Genomic DNA, 20,263 nt, shown 5'->3' with positions numbered 1-20,263 from the left:
CTGCTGCTCCTGGCATCCACTCCTGTGCTCTTCATTGAACCAGGGTTGATCCCCCAGTTTGATGGCAATAATACAGTGATGATGTGTCAGGTCATGAGGTTACGAGTTATGGTTAAATTCTGTTGCTGCTGATGGTTCAGAATGCTCATGGATGCCCAGATCTGAATTGCAAGAGCTATTTGAACGTATCCCAATTAGCAGAGAGGTTGTGCCAGACAAGGCGAAGGGTATTCTCAACATGAAGGTAGGACTTCATCGCCACCAGGATTATGTGATGATCACTCCTACTGAAAATGCCATGGACAACAGCAGACAGATTGATGAGAATGAGGTCAAGAATGTTTTTCCTCATTTTAGGTCCCCCACAGCCTGCAGCAGACCCAGTTTAGCAACAATGTCTTTCAGGTTTCAATCAGTAGTGATGCTACAGAGCCAATTTTGATGATGGACATTGAAGACCCCACCAGTGTATGTTTTGTGCACGTGACATGCTATCACTTCTTCCAAGTGGTGTTAAACACGGAGAAATTCTGATGCAACAGCCGACGTAATAATCAGCAGGATGTGTCATTTTTCATTTCGATCTGATGTCATGCGATCACAAGTCAAAATTGAGGATTCCAAAGGCAACTCCTTCTTGACTATATACCAGAGTGCTGTCACTTTTGATGGGTCTGTCATGCAGCTGGGACTGGACATACCCAACGTTGGTGATGACGGTATCCAGAACAATGTCCAAAAGGTATGATTCCACAAGTAGGAATATGTCAGGTTGTTGCTTGACTAGTTTATTAGATTAGATTACTTTACACTGTGGAAACAGGCCCTTCGGCCCAACAAGTCCACACCGACCCGCCGAAGCGCAAACGACCCATACCCCTACATTTACCCCTTACCTAACACTACGGACAATTTAGCATGGCCAATTCACCTGACCTGCACATCTTTGGACTGTGGGAGGAAACCGGAGCACCCGGAGGAAACCCACGCAGACACGGGGAGAACGTGCAAACTCCACACAGTCAGTCGCTTGAGGTGGGAATTGAACCCAGGTCTCTGGTGCTGTGAAACTCTCACAATATCAGCACACGGGAAGTACCCTGCATGCCTTCCTAACCACCTTTTAAATCAGCCCTCATAGTATTAAGGATCTGTGGACATGCAATCCAAGTTGCCGTCCACTAATGTGGCACACACTTCTCCAGATTGCACTGGAGAATTTTCAATCTATCTGACCAGTCCATTCATATTTTTCTGCAATGTACAACTTTCCTCCTCATTACCAATCATATGCCCAATTATCATGTCATCTGCAAATGTTTTGATCATGCCTCCTACATTTATGTCTAAATCATTAATATATATCACACCCAACAAGGGACCCAATGCTTAGATGCCCCACTAGAAGCAATCTTCCACCACAAATGTACTCATTCAACATTATCCTTTACTTCTTACCAGTGAGCCAATTTTGGATCCAGCTTGTCCATCTCCCTAGCTTTCATGATCATTAAATTTTCTGAACAGTCAGCCCTACAACACCCCACATAGACTATATCGAACACATTACCGTGACTGAGCTTCATTATCTCTCCCTGTTGTCTCCTCAAAAAATCAATGAAGATGGACTTTCCTTTAACAGATCCATGCTGACTGTCCTTGGTTAATCCAGGCCTTCTAAATGATGATTTATAGTGTCTCTTGGAGCATTTTCCAATAATTTTACCCACATACTGATTGATCAGTAATTATTGTGTATTAAATTATCAGTATTAAACAATGATACAATGTTAATATTCTTCTGTCCTCTGGCAGCACGCCTATAGCCAAGGAAACTTGCAAAATGAGGTCAAAGAGTCAGCTATTTCTTTCCTTGCTTCTGTTAGCAATCCATTTCATCTTATCCTACTGATTTATATAGTTTACAGCATGCTAAACACATTGGCCCAGATCTTCTAATTATCATCAGAACAGATCAAAACAACAGTAATCCTATTAAAGATTGTCCACATAAGTGAGGAATATTTTTTACAGCCAGACTTCTATATGTTCTCATATAGAAAACTGGCTAGAAATCCACTTAGCGCACATTTAATGTTAGTATATAAATATAGGTAAAATATTTAAATGTCCCAAAGCCAATATGCAGCTACTGAGAGAATGTATAAAACACATTTTAAGTCCTGTTTTCCTTGGTATCTATCCAGGTAAGAAAGTCAGGAATCACGAAAGTCTCCAACTCTAACTCATATATGAGAATCTTGTTAAAGGGTTCCAGACACCAGACGATTACCTATCTTTAGTTTAATCTTCCAAGCAATTACAGCAAAATCAGCGATACAGGACTCTCCAAGATCTCCCAACACATATCTTTCAGGATTCATCCGGTCTCTGACTGTCTGAAGATCAGACGGTGTGGGCCCTTATTATATCCTTCCCCACATTGTTCATCCCATCCAACAACTCTTGCTTTTATTTTTCAACAATGTCTACTTCATTCCTGTTTCATAAAATCACATGCAAAATTTTGACTAGGAACCATGCACCAGTCATCTGTCTTTACTCACAAAATGCCTTTTGTTCTTTAATCAGCTCCATTCTTGTCTTGATTACTTTCTTACTCTTATGTACTGATATTAAATCTTTGAATTTTCCTTAATTTAACTTGTCAATTTTTTATGTCTTCTCTTTGCTTACTTGATTAATTTATCATTTCACCCTTTCACTTTCAAAGTTTCTATTGGCTTTCTGGCTCTTGGTATCTGATATATGATTTATTTTTTCTCACCATCTCCATTCAACAGAGTCTACTCTACACAGTAACTGCTTCTTTAACAGTATTGTGCTTCTTCTTTCATCCTTTTCTGTATCTTTTCTGAAAACCCGAATATTGTGCTGCCTTTCCTACCCTCTTTAACCACGTTTTAGTAATAGTTATGATGTCATACATTTTTTTGAATTTTATTTTTTTCATGGCACTATGCCAGCCTTTGTTGTCTATTTCTAATTGCTCCTTGAGGTGAGTGACCTGTTATGCAATTTCAGAGAGCACATTGCTGTGTGCCTTAAGTCACATGTAGGCCAGACCAGGTAAGGATTACAAATTTCCTTTCCAAAAGGATATTAGTGAATCAGATGGGTTTTGATGACAATCGATGATAATTTCATGGTCACTACTGCAGACTTGCTTTCAATTCCAGATTTTAATTGAAATTAAAGTCTGGCAGTTTTCATAGTGGGATTTGAACTCTTGCCATCTGAATGTTGAGCTAGGCCTCTGGACTATTAGTCCAGTAGCATTATCACTACATCACAATCTCTCCTATACTTCCCAGTATCCATCTGTATCCACAGTTCATCAGCCTTACTCACTTACCCCCTCCATGCATTAAAATATATACCACTGCTCGCTGAACAACTTTGTGCCTATTTTCTAGCCTTTGCTTCCACAGCCTTCTATCTTAGTCATTTTCTGCTTTCCATTTCCAGTTTCGCATCTCTCCTTGCTGTGTCAACACTCATTTTCCCATCACACTGCCAAGCTATTCTATGCTCGAAGGCAGGCTGCTATCACCTTCACAAGGGCAATGAGGGATGGGCAATGAATGCTGCCCCAGCCAGCAACACTCATATTACATGAAAGAATTACAAAACAAAATCTCCAACACCATCAGCAAATCTCATCCAGGCTTTGTTGATGGTGACTATTTCAGGTTGCAGAGATCCCACCTTCCTCAGAACTGCTATCAATAATCCAAAAACCTAAAGTCTTTAATGCTACATAATCTCTCCAACCATGCATTCAGCTACACTGTCATCCATTTCTGTGCTTACTAACTAGCACATGGCATGCTGAATAGTCCAGCGATTACTACTTTTGTGATCCAATTTTTAAAATTATTTTATGGCATAAATCTGTTTACTGGTCTCCATCCCTCTTTCTAAATGTGTCACGATACAAATATGAACCCTAATCTCTGGCTGTTCACTGTCTCCGCTTAGAATGTCCTGTGGCCATTCAGTGACATTATGAACTCAAAAATGAAAAAGACAATGTACCATCCTGATGTCACATAAATGGTGACAGAAATGCTAATCTATTCCTATGCAATTTGTTGAATCACCTATCACTATTGCATTTATGAACTTCCTCCTCCACAGTGGGTAAGTCCTTTCTTTGTTGTCACTATCCAACTGAGCCACTGGCAGGGTTGCAGCCTTTGCTCTGGTTTTATTTCCTAGAACAATTCTCACCTTAGCCAGCCTTTGGAACTGAATATTGGTTAGAGATGGGGATGCACTTATGGGACTCATGCACCAGCTGCCTAGCATGCCTTAACTGTCTGGCAGAGATTCATTCCCTTTCTACCTACTCACTCAAGCTATGGAGTGACCACCCAGACACATGCCGTCTATGTAACAAAAGGAACTTTTAACATCTACTTAATCTATGCAATAACTAAACTGAAATTGATTGGTGGCGGTTTACCACACTCTTAGGCTTTATCCAAGCTGAAGCATTCAATAAGTTTTTATATTGGAGAAAGGCCTTATCTGCTTGAAGCATGGTACAGAAAACATTTGCTGCAAAGGATCTAGAAAAGCTATCCTATCTGTACTATATGTGACTTACCAGTGCTTAATGCTGACACTAATTTGAGAAGTCCCATTCCCTTTTACAAGCATGCATATAATTCATTCAGGAAAACTCATTGCGAGGCAATGATCATCTTCAATAAGAAAGAATCAAAGCAGTTCCCTTTGAGATTCAATGACATTACCGTCACAAATTCTCCACATCAACATCTTGGAGTCACCATAGACCAGAAACTAAACTGAGCCAACCATATAAATACTGTGAATACAAGATCGCATCAGAGGCTGGGAAATATACAGCAAATAATTTACCTCCTGAATCCTCAAAGCTTTTTTGCATGACACATTTGAGTTGAGCATTGAAATATGGTTTACCTTCCTGATGAGTGTAGCTCCAACAACATTCAAGATGTTCCACCATCAACCAACTTAAATTCTTTCCACAACTGGCACACAGTGTCATTGGTGTCATCTACAATGCAGAGCATAGCATCATGCCAAATCTCCTTGAGAAGCAGTGTCCAAACCAACAACCTTTACCAATTAGATGGACAAGGACAGCAGTCTCATTGGAGCACAAAGGCTTGCAAGTTCCCATCAAAGACACATATCATCCAGATTTGGAATTGTGTTACATTTATTTTATTACAATCAGGGTCAAAGTCCTGGAACTCACTTCCTAAGAGTGTGTACTTCGACCACTTGGTGGTTCAAAAAAATGGCTTGTCACCATCTTCTCATGAAGTCACAAGGATTGAATCGAGGAACCAAAAAGAACAGAGTATTTTTGAGATTATAGTCTGTACATCACAAACATCCAGAAGCAGAAAGAAAGCAACTAGGGATGATAACAAATACTAACCGACCAGAGATCATCAAGTCCCATAAAGAAAGAAAAGTTTATTAAAATAATAATACACTGTAAATGACATAGTGTGCTTTTTCCATTCATACACATATGCTGTGCTTACAAATGTAAACCTCCACAAGCAAGCTTGAACATCTGGGACACATGCTTTCTGAAGTATGCAATTTGCATTATTTATCATTCAGTTACTTATATTCCATAGCTAGCGTATACGTCCAAATCATCCCTATAACCCCACCACCTTTCCCCCATCCCCCACCCATCCCCACCCATCCACATCCCTCCGCCCTGCAGTGAAATCTACAGATACTGTAACGGAACATTCTGAAATCTTATTACCATGCTGTAGATCTGCATTTAACAGACACAGAAACAGGATTTAACCAGATGGCTGACAGCCAAAGGCCCTAACAGATTATCAGCTAGTACATGGGAAATCGAAAAAAAAATACAAATATGGTTTGACTTTGCACTCACTCCTTGTCTTTAGATGTTTCTCTGGTGTTGTTTTCTTTGCAAAAATACTAGCTTTCCATATTGTAATGTTCCCCTATGTTAAAATATATGGATAGAAAAGGAAAAGGTGATGAGCATGCAAGCAGGTAACTGCAGCTACTGATTCCAGCATCACACCTATAAGTAACCACTTAAGTATGAACATGAACTGGATGGAAGGAGCACTATGGTGAGGGCAAGCACTATCCTCATTCAAAGTATGCACTTTTCAGTCAGATAATCAGGAAACAGGAACCCTGATAAAGACACTGAGGCCTAGTATAACATCCTAACTATGTCCATCAGCAGCAACCAGACATGCAAACTTGTCACTTTCCTGATCTATGTATTTCACTACAATAGCAGACTGTGTTTTATGTATATTGTTAAAAATAATTATTACAGAACCACATGGAATTAGAAAACTAAATCTCACAAGAGGAATTTGAGTTGGGACAGGAACTTGACAGTTTCTAATACTTTTGTAACTTGGAGTGAGATCTTAAGATATTTTACATTTGAATTTTTTGCATTTCTTTTCAATAATTAAAATGAGGGACAGGAAATTAATAATTTTAGGCACACCATTAGCCTCAAACATTTCCATGTTCGGTACAAAACAGTTGGGTATAGAACAAAGCTGCCTCTACATTGGCCCAACAATATATGTCAGAAAAAGTCTGAGAAGAGCATAAAGAAATGCAAAAAATTCAAATGTAAAATATCTTAAGATCTCATTAGCCTCAAACATTTCCATGTTTGGTACAAAACAGTTGGGTATAGAACAAAGCTGCCTCTACATTGGCCCAACAATATATGTCAGAAAAAGTCTGAGAAGAGCATTTGTCCTGTACCCAGGCCATCATCTTCAGTTCCCACATCAGCCAGCTGTGACTTCTCTGGAAAAGAATGATTGTGAAGCAAAGCAGGTAGATGACCAAAAGTCAAACAGAACATTTGGAAAACAACTCCCACTGTAAAATTAAGTCCAGTGCAAAAGACAGGACAGAAAAGAGAAATCAAAACATGAGTAATTCATCATGGAAAAGAATAATGACATCAAGAAAAAAGAAACATTTCCCAGAATAAATAGACAGAACATTATGAAATAGAAATAGCAAAGCAACATATTTAAACAGGGAACGGAAAGGTGCTACTCAAGTACTCTTAAGTGAAGGAAAGAGCAAGTGAAACTGTTTCCACAGATGGAGAGAAATTAGCTCAAATTTGAAAACAGAGTTTTTAAAAATTAGGACATAGAACATGTTTTTCAAACAAGGACAAATACAGAGAATATAGGTAATTTACAAAACAGACGATAAAAAAGATTGAAATACATAGAGATGTAAGTCATTTAAAGCCACATTAGTGGTCAGAAAATAACCTCGGTAAATGTAGAAATTTTAAAAAAGGGATACGCTTGTTATGGTGGGTTAGAGAATGGAAATACCCTACCTCATTTTCTACAGAGGATGTGGATATTAGAATTGGAAAGCCACCAGTCCTGGTCTAGACCACTTAGACATTCATCAAGAGATGGCAATTAAATGTTTCTAAAGCTTAAGCCACATAAAATATTTCTTTCAGGATCCTTGGATATCAAAACCTAGATCAGTGCAGAAGAATGGAAAGAAGGCTAAAGTGTTTGCAATAGCAGTGTGAATTAAGACTGAAGGAGAAAATGAAGAAGATAGAATAGTAACTATTTGAATGGAAACCAGAGATGATGTACCATCAAAGAACAGGAAAGGAGATATAATATTCCAAAATACGCATTGGAAAGAAAATATGTGTCTGGGGACCAAAGGGTGGTAAACATGACACTTCTCTTCAAAAATAGAGACAGGGATAAGCCAGGAAATTATTGGTCAGTATCATTTCAGCCTACAATATGGGATGGAATTACTGAGTACTTACAGAACTGTGAGCTATGCTAGGCAGTGTGATTTATTTTAAAGCAAAGTCAAACTTCACTAACCTAATACGACTCTGTAGTGAAAAAAACAGCGAGGATAAATGAAATTCAGTGGATGTGTTCAAAACGTCTTTGGTACGGAATCATGAAACAGACATTTAAAAAAGATACTCATACTCAGAATAAAAAGACACTTACTATAGTTAGGCAATTAAAGGGCAAAAGTAAAGAATGAAAGAATAGTAAGTTTCTCAGAATGGAACAACATACATCATCCTCTCTAGGACTGACTTTATTTGCTGTCTTCCTCTTATTTCTTCCTACACAAGCTTGAATTTAAAATTTTCTTTTTTTTTTCCTCATGCTTACAATTCCCAATTCTTATTTATCATGAAAATTGCTTATATAAACTGATTATACTGTAATTGCATTCTCTTCACAGTGATGATATTGGTGTCTTCATTTTGCCTCTTCTAGCCCTTCAACTGTTCTGCAGACAAATACCTTTCTACCAATAAACACAAAACAAATTACAATATGTTTTCTTGGATTGTGAATAATAATGTAAAAGTTTTAAAAAGTATGACTTTAGCAAGTTTTGAGAAGATTTTCAACTCAGGTTGAGGTCCTGGATGTAAGTTTGCTCACTGAGCTTGAAGGTTCATTCACTATACTAGGTAACGTCATCAGTGAGCCTCTGGTGAAGTGCTGGTGTTATGTCCCACTTTTGTTTTATGTGTTTAGGTTTCTTTGGGTTGGTGATGTCATTTCCTGTATTGATGATGTCATCTCCTGTGTTGATAATGTCATTTCCTGTTCTTTTCTCAAAAGGTGGTAGATGGGGTCCAAATCAATGTGTTTATTGAGTTCCAGTTGGAATGCCATGCTTCTAGGAATTCTTGTGCGTGTCTCTGTTTGGCTTGTCCTAGAATGGATCTGTTGTCCCAGTCAAGGTGGTGCCCTTCCTCATCTGTATGTAAGAATACTAGTGATAGTGGGTTATGTCTTTTTTGTGGTTAGTCGATGTTCATGTATCCCAGTGGCTAGTTTTCTGTCTGTTTGTCCAATGTAGTGTTTGTTATAGTTCTTGCAAGGTATTTTGTAAATGATGTTTGTTTTTCTTGTTGAGTATATAGGGTATTTTAAGTTCATTAACTGCTGTTTTAGTGTGTTGGTGGGTTTGTAGGCTACCATGATGCCAAGGGGTCTGGGCAATCTGGCACTCATTACCAAGATGTCTTTGATGCAGGGGAGAGTGGCTAGGATTTCTGCGCGCATTTTGTCTGCTTGTTTGGGTTTATTGCTGAGAAATTGGTGGACCGTGTTCATTGGGTACCCGTTCTTCTTGAATATGCTGGATAGGTGATTTTTCTCTGCATAGTTCCTCTGTGCTGCAGTGTGTGATGGTTCATTGAAATAATGTTCTAATGCAGCTTTGTTTGTGGGTGTTGGGGTGATTGTTTTTGTAGTTTAATATTTGGTCTGTATATGTTGTTTTCCTGTAGATGCTGGTTTGAAGTTCCCCATTGACTGTTCGCTCTACTATGTCATCTCGGAATGGCAATTTGTTGTTTTCCTCCTCTTTTGTGAATTTTATGCCAGTAAGGATATTATTGATGGACTTGAAGGTTTCCTCTAATTTGTTTTGTTTAGTGATGACAAAGGTGTCGTCCATGTAACGGACCCAAAGTTTGAGTTGGGTGGTTGGCGGAACTGTTTGTTTGAGTGTCCACATTACTGCCTCTGCTAGGAACCATGGATGTGCCGTTGGTTTGTCTGGGTGGTGATAGACCCAACTCCACAATTAGAGAACTAAATTACAGCATTAATCAAAAAAGACAGACTTCCAAAAAATAAAATCAGATGGATCCAACATACCACGCTTCTGCAGATTACCCAAAATTCCCAAACCGGGAGCCGCCCTCAGACCCATAGTCTCGCTACCTGGAACACCAACGTACAGATTAACCAAGGAACTACACCAAAGACTAAAACACTTAGTAGAAGACTCACCCCATTTCATTCACTCCACCCAAGAATTCCTGAACACCATCAAGACACCAAGATAGAAGACGATGAAATAATGGTGTCCTTTGATGTAACAGCCCTGTTCACAGCCATCAACATCAACCTGGCCAAAGAAACACTGACCGCATGATTAGAAAAACCAAAGACATGTACACCAATCACCACTAACTTCATCAGCAAGGACAACATAGACAAACTAGTGGACCTATGCCTTACCATCCACTTCACTTTCAATAACAAAATCTATAAACAAACCAACCATGGAACACTCATGGTTCTTAGCAGAAGCAGCAATGTAAAGACTCAAACAGACAGCTCTGCCAACCATCCAACGCAAACTTTGGGTCCACTACGTGGATGACACCTTTGTCATCCTAAACAAAGCATATTAGAGGAAACCTTCAAGAACATCAATAATATCTTTACTGGAATAAAATTCACAAAAGCGGAGGAAAACAACAAACAAACTGCCATTCCTAGATGTCACAGTAGAGCAAACAATCAATGAGGAAATTCAAACCAGCATCTACAGGAAAACAACATATACAGACCAAATACTGAACTACAGAAGCAATCATCCCAACACCCATAAATGAAGCTGCATTAGAACATTATTTCAATGAGCCATCACACACTGCAGCACAGAGGAGCTACAAAGAGCAGAGGAAAATCACCTATCCAGCATATTCAAAAAGAACCGATACCTAATGAACACGGTCCGCCAATTTCTCAGCAATAAAATCAAACAAGCAGGCAAAGTGCACCCAGAAACCCTAGCCACTCTCCCCTCCATCAAAGACATCTCAGAAACGAGTGCCAGACTACTCAGACCTCTTGGCATCATGGTAGCCCACAAACCCATCAATACACTAAAACAACAGCTAATGAACTTAAATGACCCTATACAGACAACAAGCAAAACACAAATCATTTACAAAATACCTTGCAAGAACTGTAACAAACATTACACTGGACAAACAGGCAGAAAACTAGCCACCAGTGACTATCAACTAGACACAAAAAGACATGACCCACTATCATTAGTTTCCTTACATACAGATGAGGAAGGACACCACTTTGACTGGGACAACGCGTTCAACCTAGGACAAGCCAAACAGAGACACAGACAAGAATTCCTAGAAGCACGGCATTCCGACCAGAACTCTATCACCAAACACATCTACCAATGCTGTGAAAAGAACAGGAAATGATATCACCAACACAGGAAATGATATCACCAGCACAGGAAATGACATCACCAATCCAAGGAAATCCAAACACATAAATAGAAAGCAGGACATAATACCAGTGTTTCAGCAGAGGCTCACTGATGATGTTACCTAGTATGGTGATGAAACATCTGAAAACGAACCTTCCAGCTCAGCGAGCCAACTTACATCCAGTATGACTTTAAAATGGTGACTTAGTCTATGCCCTGGTCTAATTATTCTTTGCTTCCTTAACGTGTTTCCTCCGGTTTCCTCCCACAATCCAAAAATGTGCAGGTCAGGTGAATTGGCCATGCTAAATTGCCCATAGTATTAGGTCCATTAGTCAGGGGTAAATATAGGATAGGGGAACGGGTCTGAGTGGGTTACTGTTCAGAGGATCAGTGTGGACTTGTTGGGCCAAAGGGACTGTTTCCATACTGTAGGGAATCTAATCTAATTTAATCAAACTTCACCATCTGAAGACTACACAAAGCCATGTGCTTCACAAGAGAGGTAAGCTTTTGTATATAATTATAATCTAGACCTTAGAATTTATGGGAAAATATTGGAATTTGTTACTGATAAATTGCAAAATGCAGCTAAAACTGGAAATTATTATTAACATATGAAATGACAGATAGAATCCAAATGCATTTTAATATAGGGAGTTGTGAAGTTATGTATTTTGTAAATAATAATGAAGGAACTATGTTCTAAATAGTATTGCATCGTCTTAAACAGAGCTGAGCAGTACAGGAATGCTGTCTTGTACAAATATGAGCCATTAATGTGGCAGTGGAAGGTGATAAGGTGCAAAAAAGGCAAGCAGACACCATAATTTTGTATCTAGTGCCATGGAATATAACTGAATAATATTTTTTTCTAATTTATGTAAGATCTTAATTAGGCTGTTGGTGTACCCTGTGCATTTATGTGTTTTTCATTATAAACAGCATGAAAGATCAATGGAACATTTGTAGAATACATTTATAGGGTTGTTATCAGGATGAGGGGGTTATGAAGATAAATTTCTGGAGTTACAAGGTTTTCATTGGATCTGAGAAAGTTAAGGGGTAGAGACTCTCTCAATAATTTTCACACTAAGGATAGATGTGTTAATTGGGTGAATAACAATGAGAACAGAACAGCACAGATTTCAAAATAATTGCAAAAGGAAATAAAACTGAAGTGAGAAAAAATGGCAGAGATTAATAAGAGTGCAATATGATTGTTCACGAGCCATTATTTCAAAGTCTGTATTTTCTTAAAAGAATTTGATAATTGCTTAGAATGTTTGTTTGATATTAAGCAATATGGGAAGTGGGAAGAGAGAGATGTTTCCGAATGTGCAGGAATACATTTAGCTGATGCTCGATGTCCAAATGCATTATTTCTGTACTGTAAAGTTGTGTAATTTAGTGATTTAGTGGTAAGTTGCTGTCAGTCATGTGCTTTGAGCCCCATATCCTTTAGAATCTGAATTGATTATCCTCAATTCATTTTGAGATCGGTCCAAAGTTAGCAGAGGTGACTTTCATCCCACCAAAACCTGCTCGGATTTAAGCCAAAGTCCCTGAGGTGAAAGGACATTGTCTAACCGACTGCATTCTCCAATGTCACCAACAGTATTGGATTAAAGCGGCAGGAATGTGGTGCAGTGGCGTAAATACCATGAAATCTCACATCACAGGTGCGACGTTAGAACTGTTCTCCGCTCCCCCTCCCCTCGCCAACCAAATTCAACAACCTAATTTGGCCTAACGTCTGCTTTTCATGAAGACGGTGTTTTCTCGAGTACAATGAAGAATCACTTGCCCTTGCTTCCAGCCTCCTGTCCTTTACTTATTCGTGTCCCTGCGGCTCGGCATTCAGCCAGCTTGGCTCCGCTCTGTTATTAATGTGCAATTCGCTAACTTGCCCTGTATTGGTCCCCAGTCGATTATAAGATCATTCAAGAATGAGAAGGCCATGAAAAAAAGCAGCAAAGCAATCCCAGATAAACGCTCCTGCTCGCTCTTTGAATGTGGAATTAATTATAAGAATTGATCCGGGCAGTTTCATGCTTATTTTCGTTTAGATATTTCAACAGTTCCCTCAATGCTTTCCTCCCTCACACTGAAGGATTATTTTCCGTGCTATAGTGTATATTTTCAGTGTACAATTCGGAATACCAGCGACATTAAGCAGACCCAAGTAATTTCAATTTGGTGCCACTACCAATCTATCTGGTTGATGTTAGGTGTGACAGTACATTTATGAAGGACATTTGTCTCAATCTTGTCTCAAGATGGAAGAATCCACCCCAGTCCAGTACAATCGTTCTAAGGAAGCACTAGCGAGCAACCTGTTTGAAAGATGCCGCTCTGAGGTTGTACAATGTGTAAGAAATAGTTAATATGCAACCCACTAAATTCAAGGTCACTCTAAGCACTCTGTCGTGCACTGAAGTTTCATTTCCAGGCTACTAATGCAAGATTCTGTCACCACCCCCCACCACCCCCGTGACGGTCTGTCTATATTTCTGTGTTTCCGCAGCTCATGTGTAGGACTGTTGACTGTAAACATCCGCTTCCTTCCGCCACTGCAGAGACAGTAGGAAAATCGGACGCGGAGCCAGGTACCACCTGCTGGAGCATCAAGGAAGCTCGCATTGCTTTTTAACATCCTTCTATCCCGGCTTCTTGCCCCCCTCGCACCCCCCGCACCTGTCTCAGATCTGGGTAACAGCACAGTAAAATAACATGCTTTGTTTTCAGGAGAACGCAGGAGATAAAAGGCGAAATACAAACGAAATAAATTACATAGGGCACCTGAGACCGTATTTTACTGATTCTATCTCCAAAATGCACAGTGAGTTTTGTGCGGAGTTCAAATACCCAAGGGAGGGAGAAAATACTCAGGAACGTATGCAATTCGGCAAATTGCATGTAGACATCTTGAGATGGCTCACATTTCGAAACACAGACTGCCTACTGCTCCTCACGGGTTTGTTAACAGGCAGCTTTCTTTCCCCCTGTCCTTCCCCTGGTCTCGGAGGGTCTCCATTTCTCCGGGAAGCAGAGGAACATTCCGCTCTGATTTTGGCCATCGCGTGTGCGCAGGTCTCAGCGGGAGCGCCGGGGGGGGGGGACATGCGGGGCTCCGACACGGCTATTATGTAACCGCGGTGACATTGCTCTGTTCAGATCGCTCCTCATTCTGCCCCCAAACATAAGCGCGTCGCCCGAGCAGCAGTCTGACAGTCTGTGCGTCCGAATTGATTGTTGGGGCGCGGAGACCTTTGGGGAAGTACTGTATTGTTGACGATTGGTGAGAATGTATAATAGTGCCATCCCGCTAGCAGTCTTTAAGTAATCTACAAGCGGTAGCTAGCATTTTCTGACGGCAGTAATAATAATGTAGGAGAGAATCGAGCCGACAATCGAAAACGGCTTTAAAGCGCAACATGCATAAAGCGCTGTAGAATGTCTGAGCATGAACAGTGATATACGGCACACTTCATAAAATTATCGAGATACATATTTGCCCTAATTTAGTTGTATTGGTGCTTACAGTAACATTGTTCATCAAAATATTGTTAATAACCGCATATTACTCAAAGACCAAATACACACACACGATCTAAAAAGCATTGTCTCCCTTCGCTAAGATGACCCATGGTTCATTAAAAACAAAACAACGTGGGGTCTGAGGTTAAAGTGGCGACTCTCGGATTCCTCTGCAGTCTGCACCGAGAAAGCACGCCTCTGGAATACCAATGAGCGCCAATCTGAAACGCACTCCTGCTGCGCGCTATCTCCGTAGCTTTGATCAAAAACACCAATTCTCCGAAAGAGAACGAGACCTGCGTTATAGGAATACAATCCCAGATTCCCGAAAATCCTCCAAGTCGCCAGTATAACTGACATTTTCGATCACTGAAGTAGCTAAAAAAATCTCCCTGGAAAACGGTCACAACAGCCCCTGGGGACAGGATATCGATAATGCAAAGAGGGGTTTTGCGCTCCCTTAAATTCGGTGAATATTTGTCATACACCAGACCCCCTGCCCACCCTCCCCGCCCCCTACCAGGGGTAAGCGGGACAACTTGACATGTCTTTGTTATACCGTTTTGCTACCACCACAAGCGGGTCTGCCAAAACCAAATGAAGATGTAATCTCGTTTTCTACCCCACTGTAACAAAACAGGCAATACTGCACCTCCATCCAGTATTGCTGCAGCACTTGCAGCAAGACTGTATCCAAGCCCAGGTACCCCGGGCTGCTTTGGAGCACTGATGTCTCAAGTCACTATGTAACCTTGCTTCTCTCGATATTAATGCAATTAGAACATGCCCTTTTGCAATCCTCTCTCCGTTGGATACATTTGGAGAACTGCCATTCAATTCATTTGCCCAACAGGTTCCCTCCAACGTAAGAGAGGCTTTTTAAACGTTGTGGAGCTTGTGTCAAGGTTATTGATGGACTTGTTTATTTTTCTTTGGAAACGTTTTTTGTATAGCTTGCTTACCCGTGCATATTTGGAGGAGTAAGGGTCTTCAAAGAGAGCCCAGATACGGCGCTGCCACTTCCTCCACCAGCTGGCCTTGGCTCCGGCCTCGGGGGAGCAGTCTCCCAGGGCGAGGCGCTTGGTGTCCAGCTCGTCCTCCGAGTCGCCGACCCCGTCGCCGCCGCCTTCGGCATCGCCGCTATTGAGGTCGGGTGCCTCGAAGCTGTCGAGCGCCTCCTCGGCGTCCCGGTGCTGCCGGTAAGTCATCCAGCAGCACGGCTCCACGTCCGTCTCATCGATGCCCCAGAAGGCGATCTCCTCCTCGTACAGGGGTCCACACACATCGGCCGGGCAGTGCAGCTTGCCCGTGCGGTAGTAGTTGAGGATGTGGGCGAAGACCCCCGGGTGGCGGTCGAAGAAGAACTCGTCCGTCTTCGGGTCGTAGTCGAAGTTGGCGAAGGCGCCGGGCTCGGTGAGCCACGCCAGCCGGGTGCCGGGCAGCGTCTTCAGGGTGCTCCGGTACGTTTCGTGCCTCGTCCCTCCCACGTTGATCACGATGCGATCGTTGTCGTCGCCCTTGGCCATCTCCTCGATCAGACATGTCGCGGAGGGAGGTCGCTTTCCTGGGCTGCTGCCGCGGGAGCTGGAGACCTGCACCGAGCTGATCATTCAGCACCGCGGACAGCGACCAGGCGGCCTCCCGTCCCGCTGGCCCGCTCTCTGTCTCTCTCTCTCTCTATCTCACACACTCTCTTCTCTCTCTCTCCTCTCAGCCTGTGCTGCTAGCCTGGCCACAGCCTCGAGTCTCCCCCACGACACACACCGCTTTTCACTGACCAGCAGCCCCGCGCTACTCCTACATCGTCGTGCCTTGGAGTGCAGGCCGGCGCTGCTTGCTGGAATGAGGCGAGAGGCAGAAAGACAAGGCACCGCACACACTGGAAGGAGGAGCTCCCCTCAGCAAACCCCCCCTCCCCCCCCCTCAGCAAACCTGCGCAGCCTCGAAGGCAGCTCTCTCCAGCCACCACCACCCCCACCCCTCCCGCAAACCTCACACCACCTGCCCCATCCCCCTCCTCTTTCCGAGCACCGTCCAGGCTCTTCTAGCCCGCGATGGCTTACAGATACTGAGCCAGAAATGTGTTCATATCGAGAGAAGCAGCCCACAGGCAGAACTATCACGTTCATCCTACAGCCAGCTCCGATCGTGCTTATTATTTCCTGCCATGGTTGAGCTTTTGTTTTGCACAAAGTATTACACTTGGAAAGGGCAGCTCGTATGATGAGATGGGGAGTTATTTTATTTTTTCAAGGGATTGTGACTATCACTAATAATTGCCCTTGAGCCATCTTCTTGAACTGCTGCAGTTCAAGGAGACTTTGCCTGAAGCGTGATAAAGGGAACAGCGAGGTATTTCCAATCGGTGTGTGACTTGGGAGGGGGGAGTCTTGGAAGTGGTGGCGTTCCCATATGTCTGCTGCCCTTCTTCCTGGTAGCGGCCACAGCTTTAGGACTTGCAGTTGAAAAGCTTTAGCGAATTTCTGCAGTTCATTTCATTAATGGCCATTGGACATTAGTGGTGGGTGTGAGGGGAATTTTAGGCATACTCTATATCGACATACTCGCACACAGGTAGTTGGATAGATAGGCAGATGCAAACAAACAGATTTGCCTTACACGCAGCTACGTATTCTCTTGCATACACACACACATATCACATATGGGCAGTTTTTGTGCTGTCTGGCAGATTATTGAAAGTCTACTCTCAAGAGAAACCGATGACCAATTTCTCAAAGAGCTCCTGTACAAATCAACATTTACTTCTCCTATAAAAGACCTTAGTACCAATCATTCAGACTCTGTATTTCAGAGGTCATTACAGTTAATGTTATAGGAATATCAATATCAGTGTCACACAAATAGGATTAATAAATATCCGGGACTGAATTAAATGGCAGTATCAAGGGGGGTTAGATGATGTGATACCTCATGAAGAAAAGTCGTTTGAGTTTCTGAATGTCACCTGAAATAGAATATGGATTTACTATCTTTTAACGTTTGGTCAGGTTATGTTATTTTATGTCATATGAGGAGTTGTCATTGACAAGCTATATGACTTCTGTTTTGGGTTACGTGCCATACTTCATGAATTCAGTGCACATTCTGCATTCTGTGTGTTGCTATGATGCATCTTATGCTTCTATTTCCCTTGGAAAGTAAATGGTTGATGCAAAATGACAGTTGATGACCTGATCCATAGAGTTTGGTGGATTGCATTCAGTCCTTTTTTTAAATTTTGTTAAATACAGATTGTGGAATTTTTTTGGTGTTTATAACTGGCTGTGCTTATTGTTCTGTACATCACTGTAGAGTTACTCAGAGATGCTTATGCAACTCAACTACCTCTGATTGCTTTATCTTGCAAATTGTTTTTGACCCTACCTATGTTCTAAAACCATGAGTTGTGCTGTTGCTGATGATTCCATTGTATTTAGTGGCATTTTTAATTCCTTTGATAATAAAATAGTCCTGCTAGCAGACAAACAGACCAGGACAAATCCAGGCTTGATCAACACACATGCTTTGCAAGTTACTTTGATCAAGAGGGATTTAATGTCACTGTAGAATCTACCATTAATAACATCTTGAAAGCCTTGACCAGAAGTTGAACTGCTCTAGCTATATCAACATATTGCCTGTAATAGAAAGGTAGAGGCTGTATTCTCTGTGATGAATGGTTGCCATTCTGACCCTTGACTCCTATCAACCATCTACAAGGCTCAGTTCAGGAAGGACCATTACTCTCTACTCAAAGTGAGAGAACAATAAATACAATATTGTCATTGTCATCCATATCATGAGAACAACAGAAGAACATCTTGTGCATCATTAATGTTATGTTTGCATTACAATTGTATTTGTGCTAGGTCTTATGTGTTGCAAGCAGTGCAGTTTTAGGTCTGTCTCATATTCTGTATAATGTTTTCTCTGACATATGTTTTGTGTGTGTCATTGTGTATATCTGGTAGACTGAATATTTAACTTATCTCTTTTACCATACATTGATTTATGTCTGTATAACAGATTATTGCATATTATGTTTTTTTAAAAATATTTAACATACTTGCATTGTGTGCCTCAGTGTATGTATCTTGAGCATTGCATAATGTGTTTTTTTATATTTTTTCACAGAATGTAAGCATTGATTGCTAGGCCAGCATTTGTTTCCCATCCCTAAGTCCCCATGAGAAGGGATGATGAGCTGCCTTATTGAACCACTGCAGTCCAAAGTGGGTTGGTACATCCATAGGCTGGTAGGAAAGGAATTCCAAAATTTTGATCCAGTGATAGTGAAGGTGCAGTTCCAAGTCAAGATGATGTGAGGTCTGGAGGGGAACTAGCGCTTTCATCCATCTACTGCCCTTGTCCGCATAGGAGGTAGAGGTCATGGGTTTGGAAGGTTTTATAGTGCATTTTATACTCTTGGGTCATTTCAAAGTGCATCACTATAAGTGAAATAACTCTGAAATATTGTTCTAATGTATGTAAAGTCAGGTGTTGACTTAAAAGCTTACAAATTATACATTATCAATTTAGCCAATGATGTTTGCTCTGGCTTGACTATGTTTATTGGATTGATGACAGCGGTAGACATTCTGCACAGTGAATTGGTCACTAGGTAATGACCTTCTGCATATCTCCACTACAAGAACAGTAGTTAGTAAGATATGAAGGTCATAAATATTGATACTGACAACTGGAATACAATCAATGTCCTTGGAAGGATGGTTGTTTAGAAGGGCATTGAAAGAGTCAGGTCAAAACAAAAAGAAAAGACATATGAACAAATGAACATATAAATCTGGTGCAGATGTAGCCTATTTGGCCCCTTGATCCTGTTTCATCATTTGAGAAGATCACGACTGATTTAATTTTTTTTCTTTTCTCTTTTTTTTTGGTAGTGCTTATTTTATCCCCAGCACCCATGGTGTGTGTGCGCAGGTGTGAGACACAGTGAAAGACACAAAGTGCACAAATCTTTATTCAATTTCCACCACCAGGAAGATAGGAAAACACCCGGGTGGCCAGTGACAAACACTGCCCTTCACATCAAGGAACAATGCTGTGTGATCAGAACAGTGAACGACTGATTTAATTGTGGCCTCTGCTTTCTTGCCATTCGCTATATCTGTTGACTCCCCTGTCAGTCCAGAGTAGATCTAACTCAGCCTTGAAAATATTCAGTGACTGTTCTCTGGCTGTTCTCTATTCCACTGTTCTCTGACCCAGAGAAAACAGAGACCAATGAATCATTACCTTCTCAGCCCACTGTTTCCATTTGCACAAAATATGGTAGAGACCACCATGTCACAGTAGGACATCTGAGCCATACAAGAGAATACTTAACACAGAGTTGGTCACCATGGCGCAAACCATCTTCTTGCAAGTTGGAAGGCTGCCACAAATGTGGATTGTTTGTGTATATTATGTATCAGGTGCTTTTGCCCTTATTTTGTGTGATCTTTATCGACACAATGCTGTGCAGTTTTGAATATTGAACATTACACATTATGGATCATCTTTTATTTTGTGTGTGTGTGTCAGAAGTTTTCTACATGGTGCAAATACTATATGCTTTTTTGTTCCATATTCCATACTA

At 41.2% G+C, this 20,263-nt stretch overlaps 1 protein-coding gene across 3 annotated transcripts in view; it reads right to left on the bottom strand.

Annotated features, from left to right (window-relative positions):
* Positions 1-16,558, bottom strand: part of kcnc1a (potassium voltage-gated channel, Shaw-related subfamily, member 1a) — a 93,264-nt gene extending 76,706 nt beyond the window's left edge. The window contains exon 1 of one of the 3 annotated variants that reach the window (XM_043706106.1): positions 15,624-16,558. In XM_043706106.1, coding sequence (XP_043562041.1) covers positions 15,624-16,271 — 648 coding nt within the window. In that variant the 5' untranslated portion in view covers positions 16,272-16,558. The remainder of the gene's footprint in view (positions 1-15,623) is intronic. The other 2 variants (XM_043706105.1, XM_043706104.1) reach the window with 2 other exon arrangements.
* Between the last annotated feature and the right edge of the window lie 3,705 nt (positions 16,559-20,263).

Source organism: Chiloscyllium plagiosum, chromosome 16 (assembly GCF_004010195.1).
Source record: "Chiloscyllium plagiosum isolate BGI_BamShark_2017 chromosome 16, ASM401019v2, whole genome shotgun sequence".
NCBI lineage: Eukaryota > Metazoa > Chordata > Chondrichthyes > Orectolobiformes > Hemiscylliidae > Chiloscyllium > Chiloscyllium plagiosum.
The sequence above is the reverse complement of the archived record's forward strand: the minus strand, read 5'-3'. Positions and strand labels throughout refer to the sequence as shown.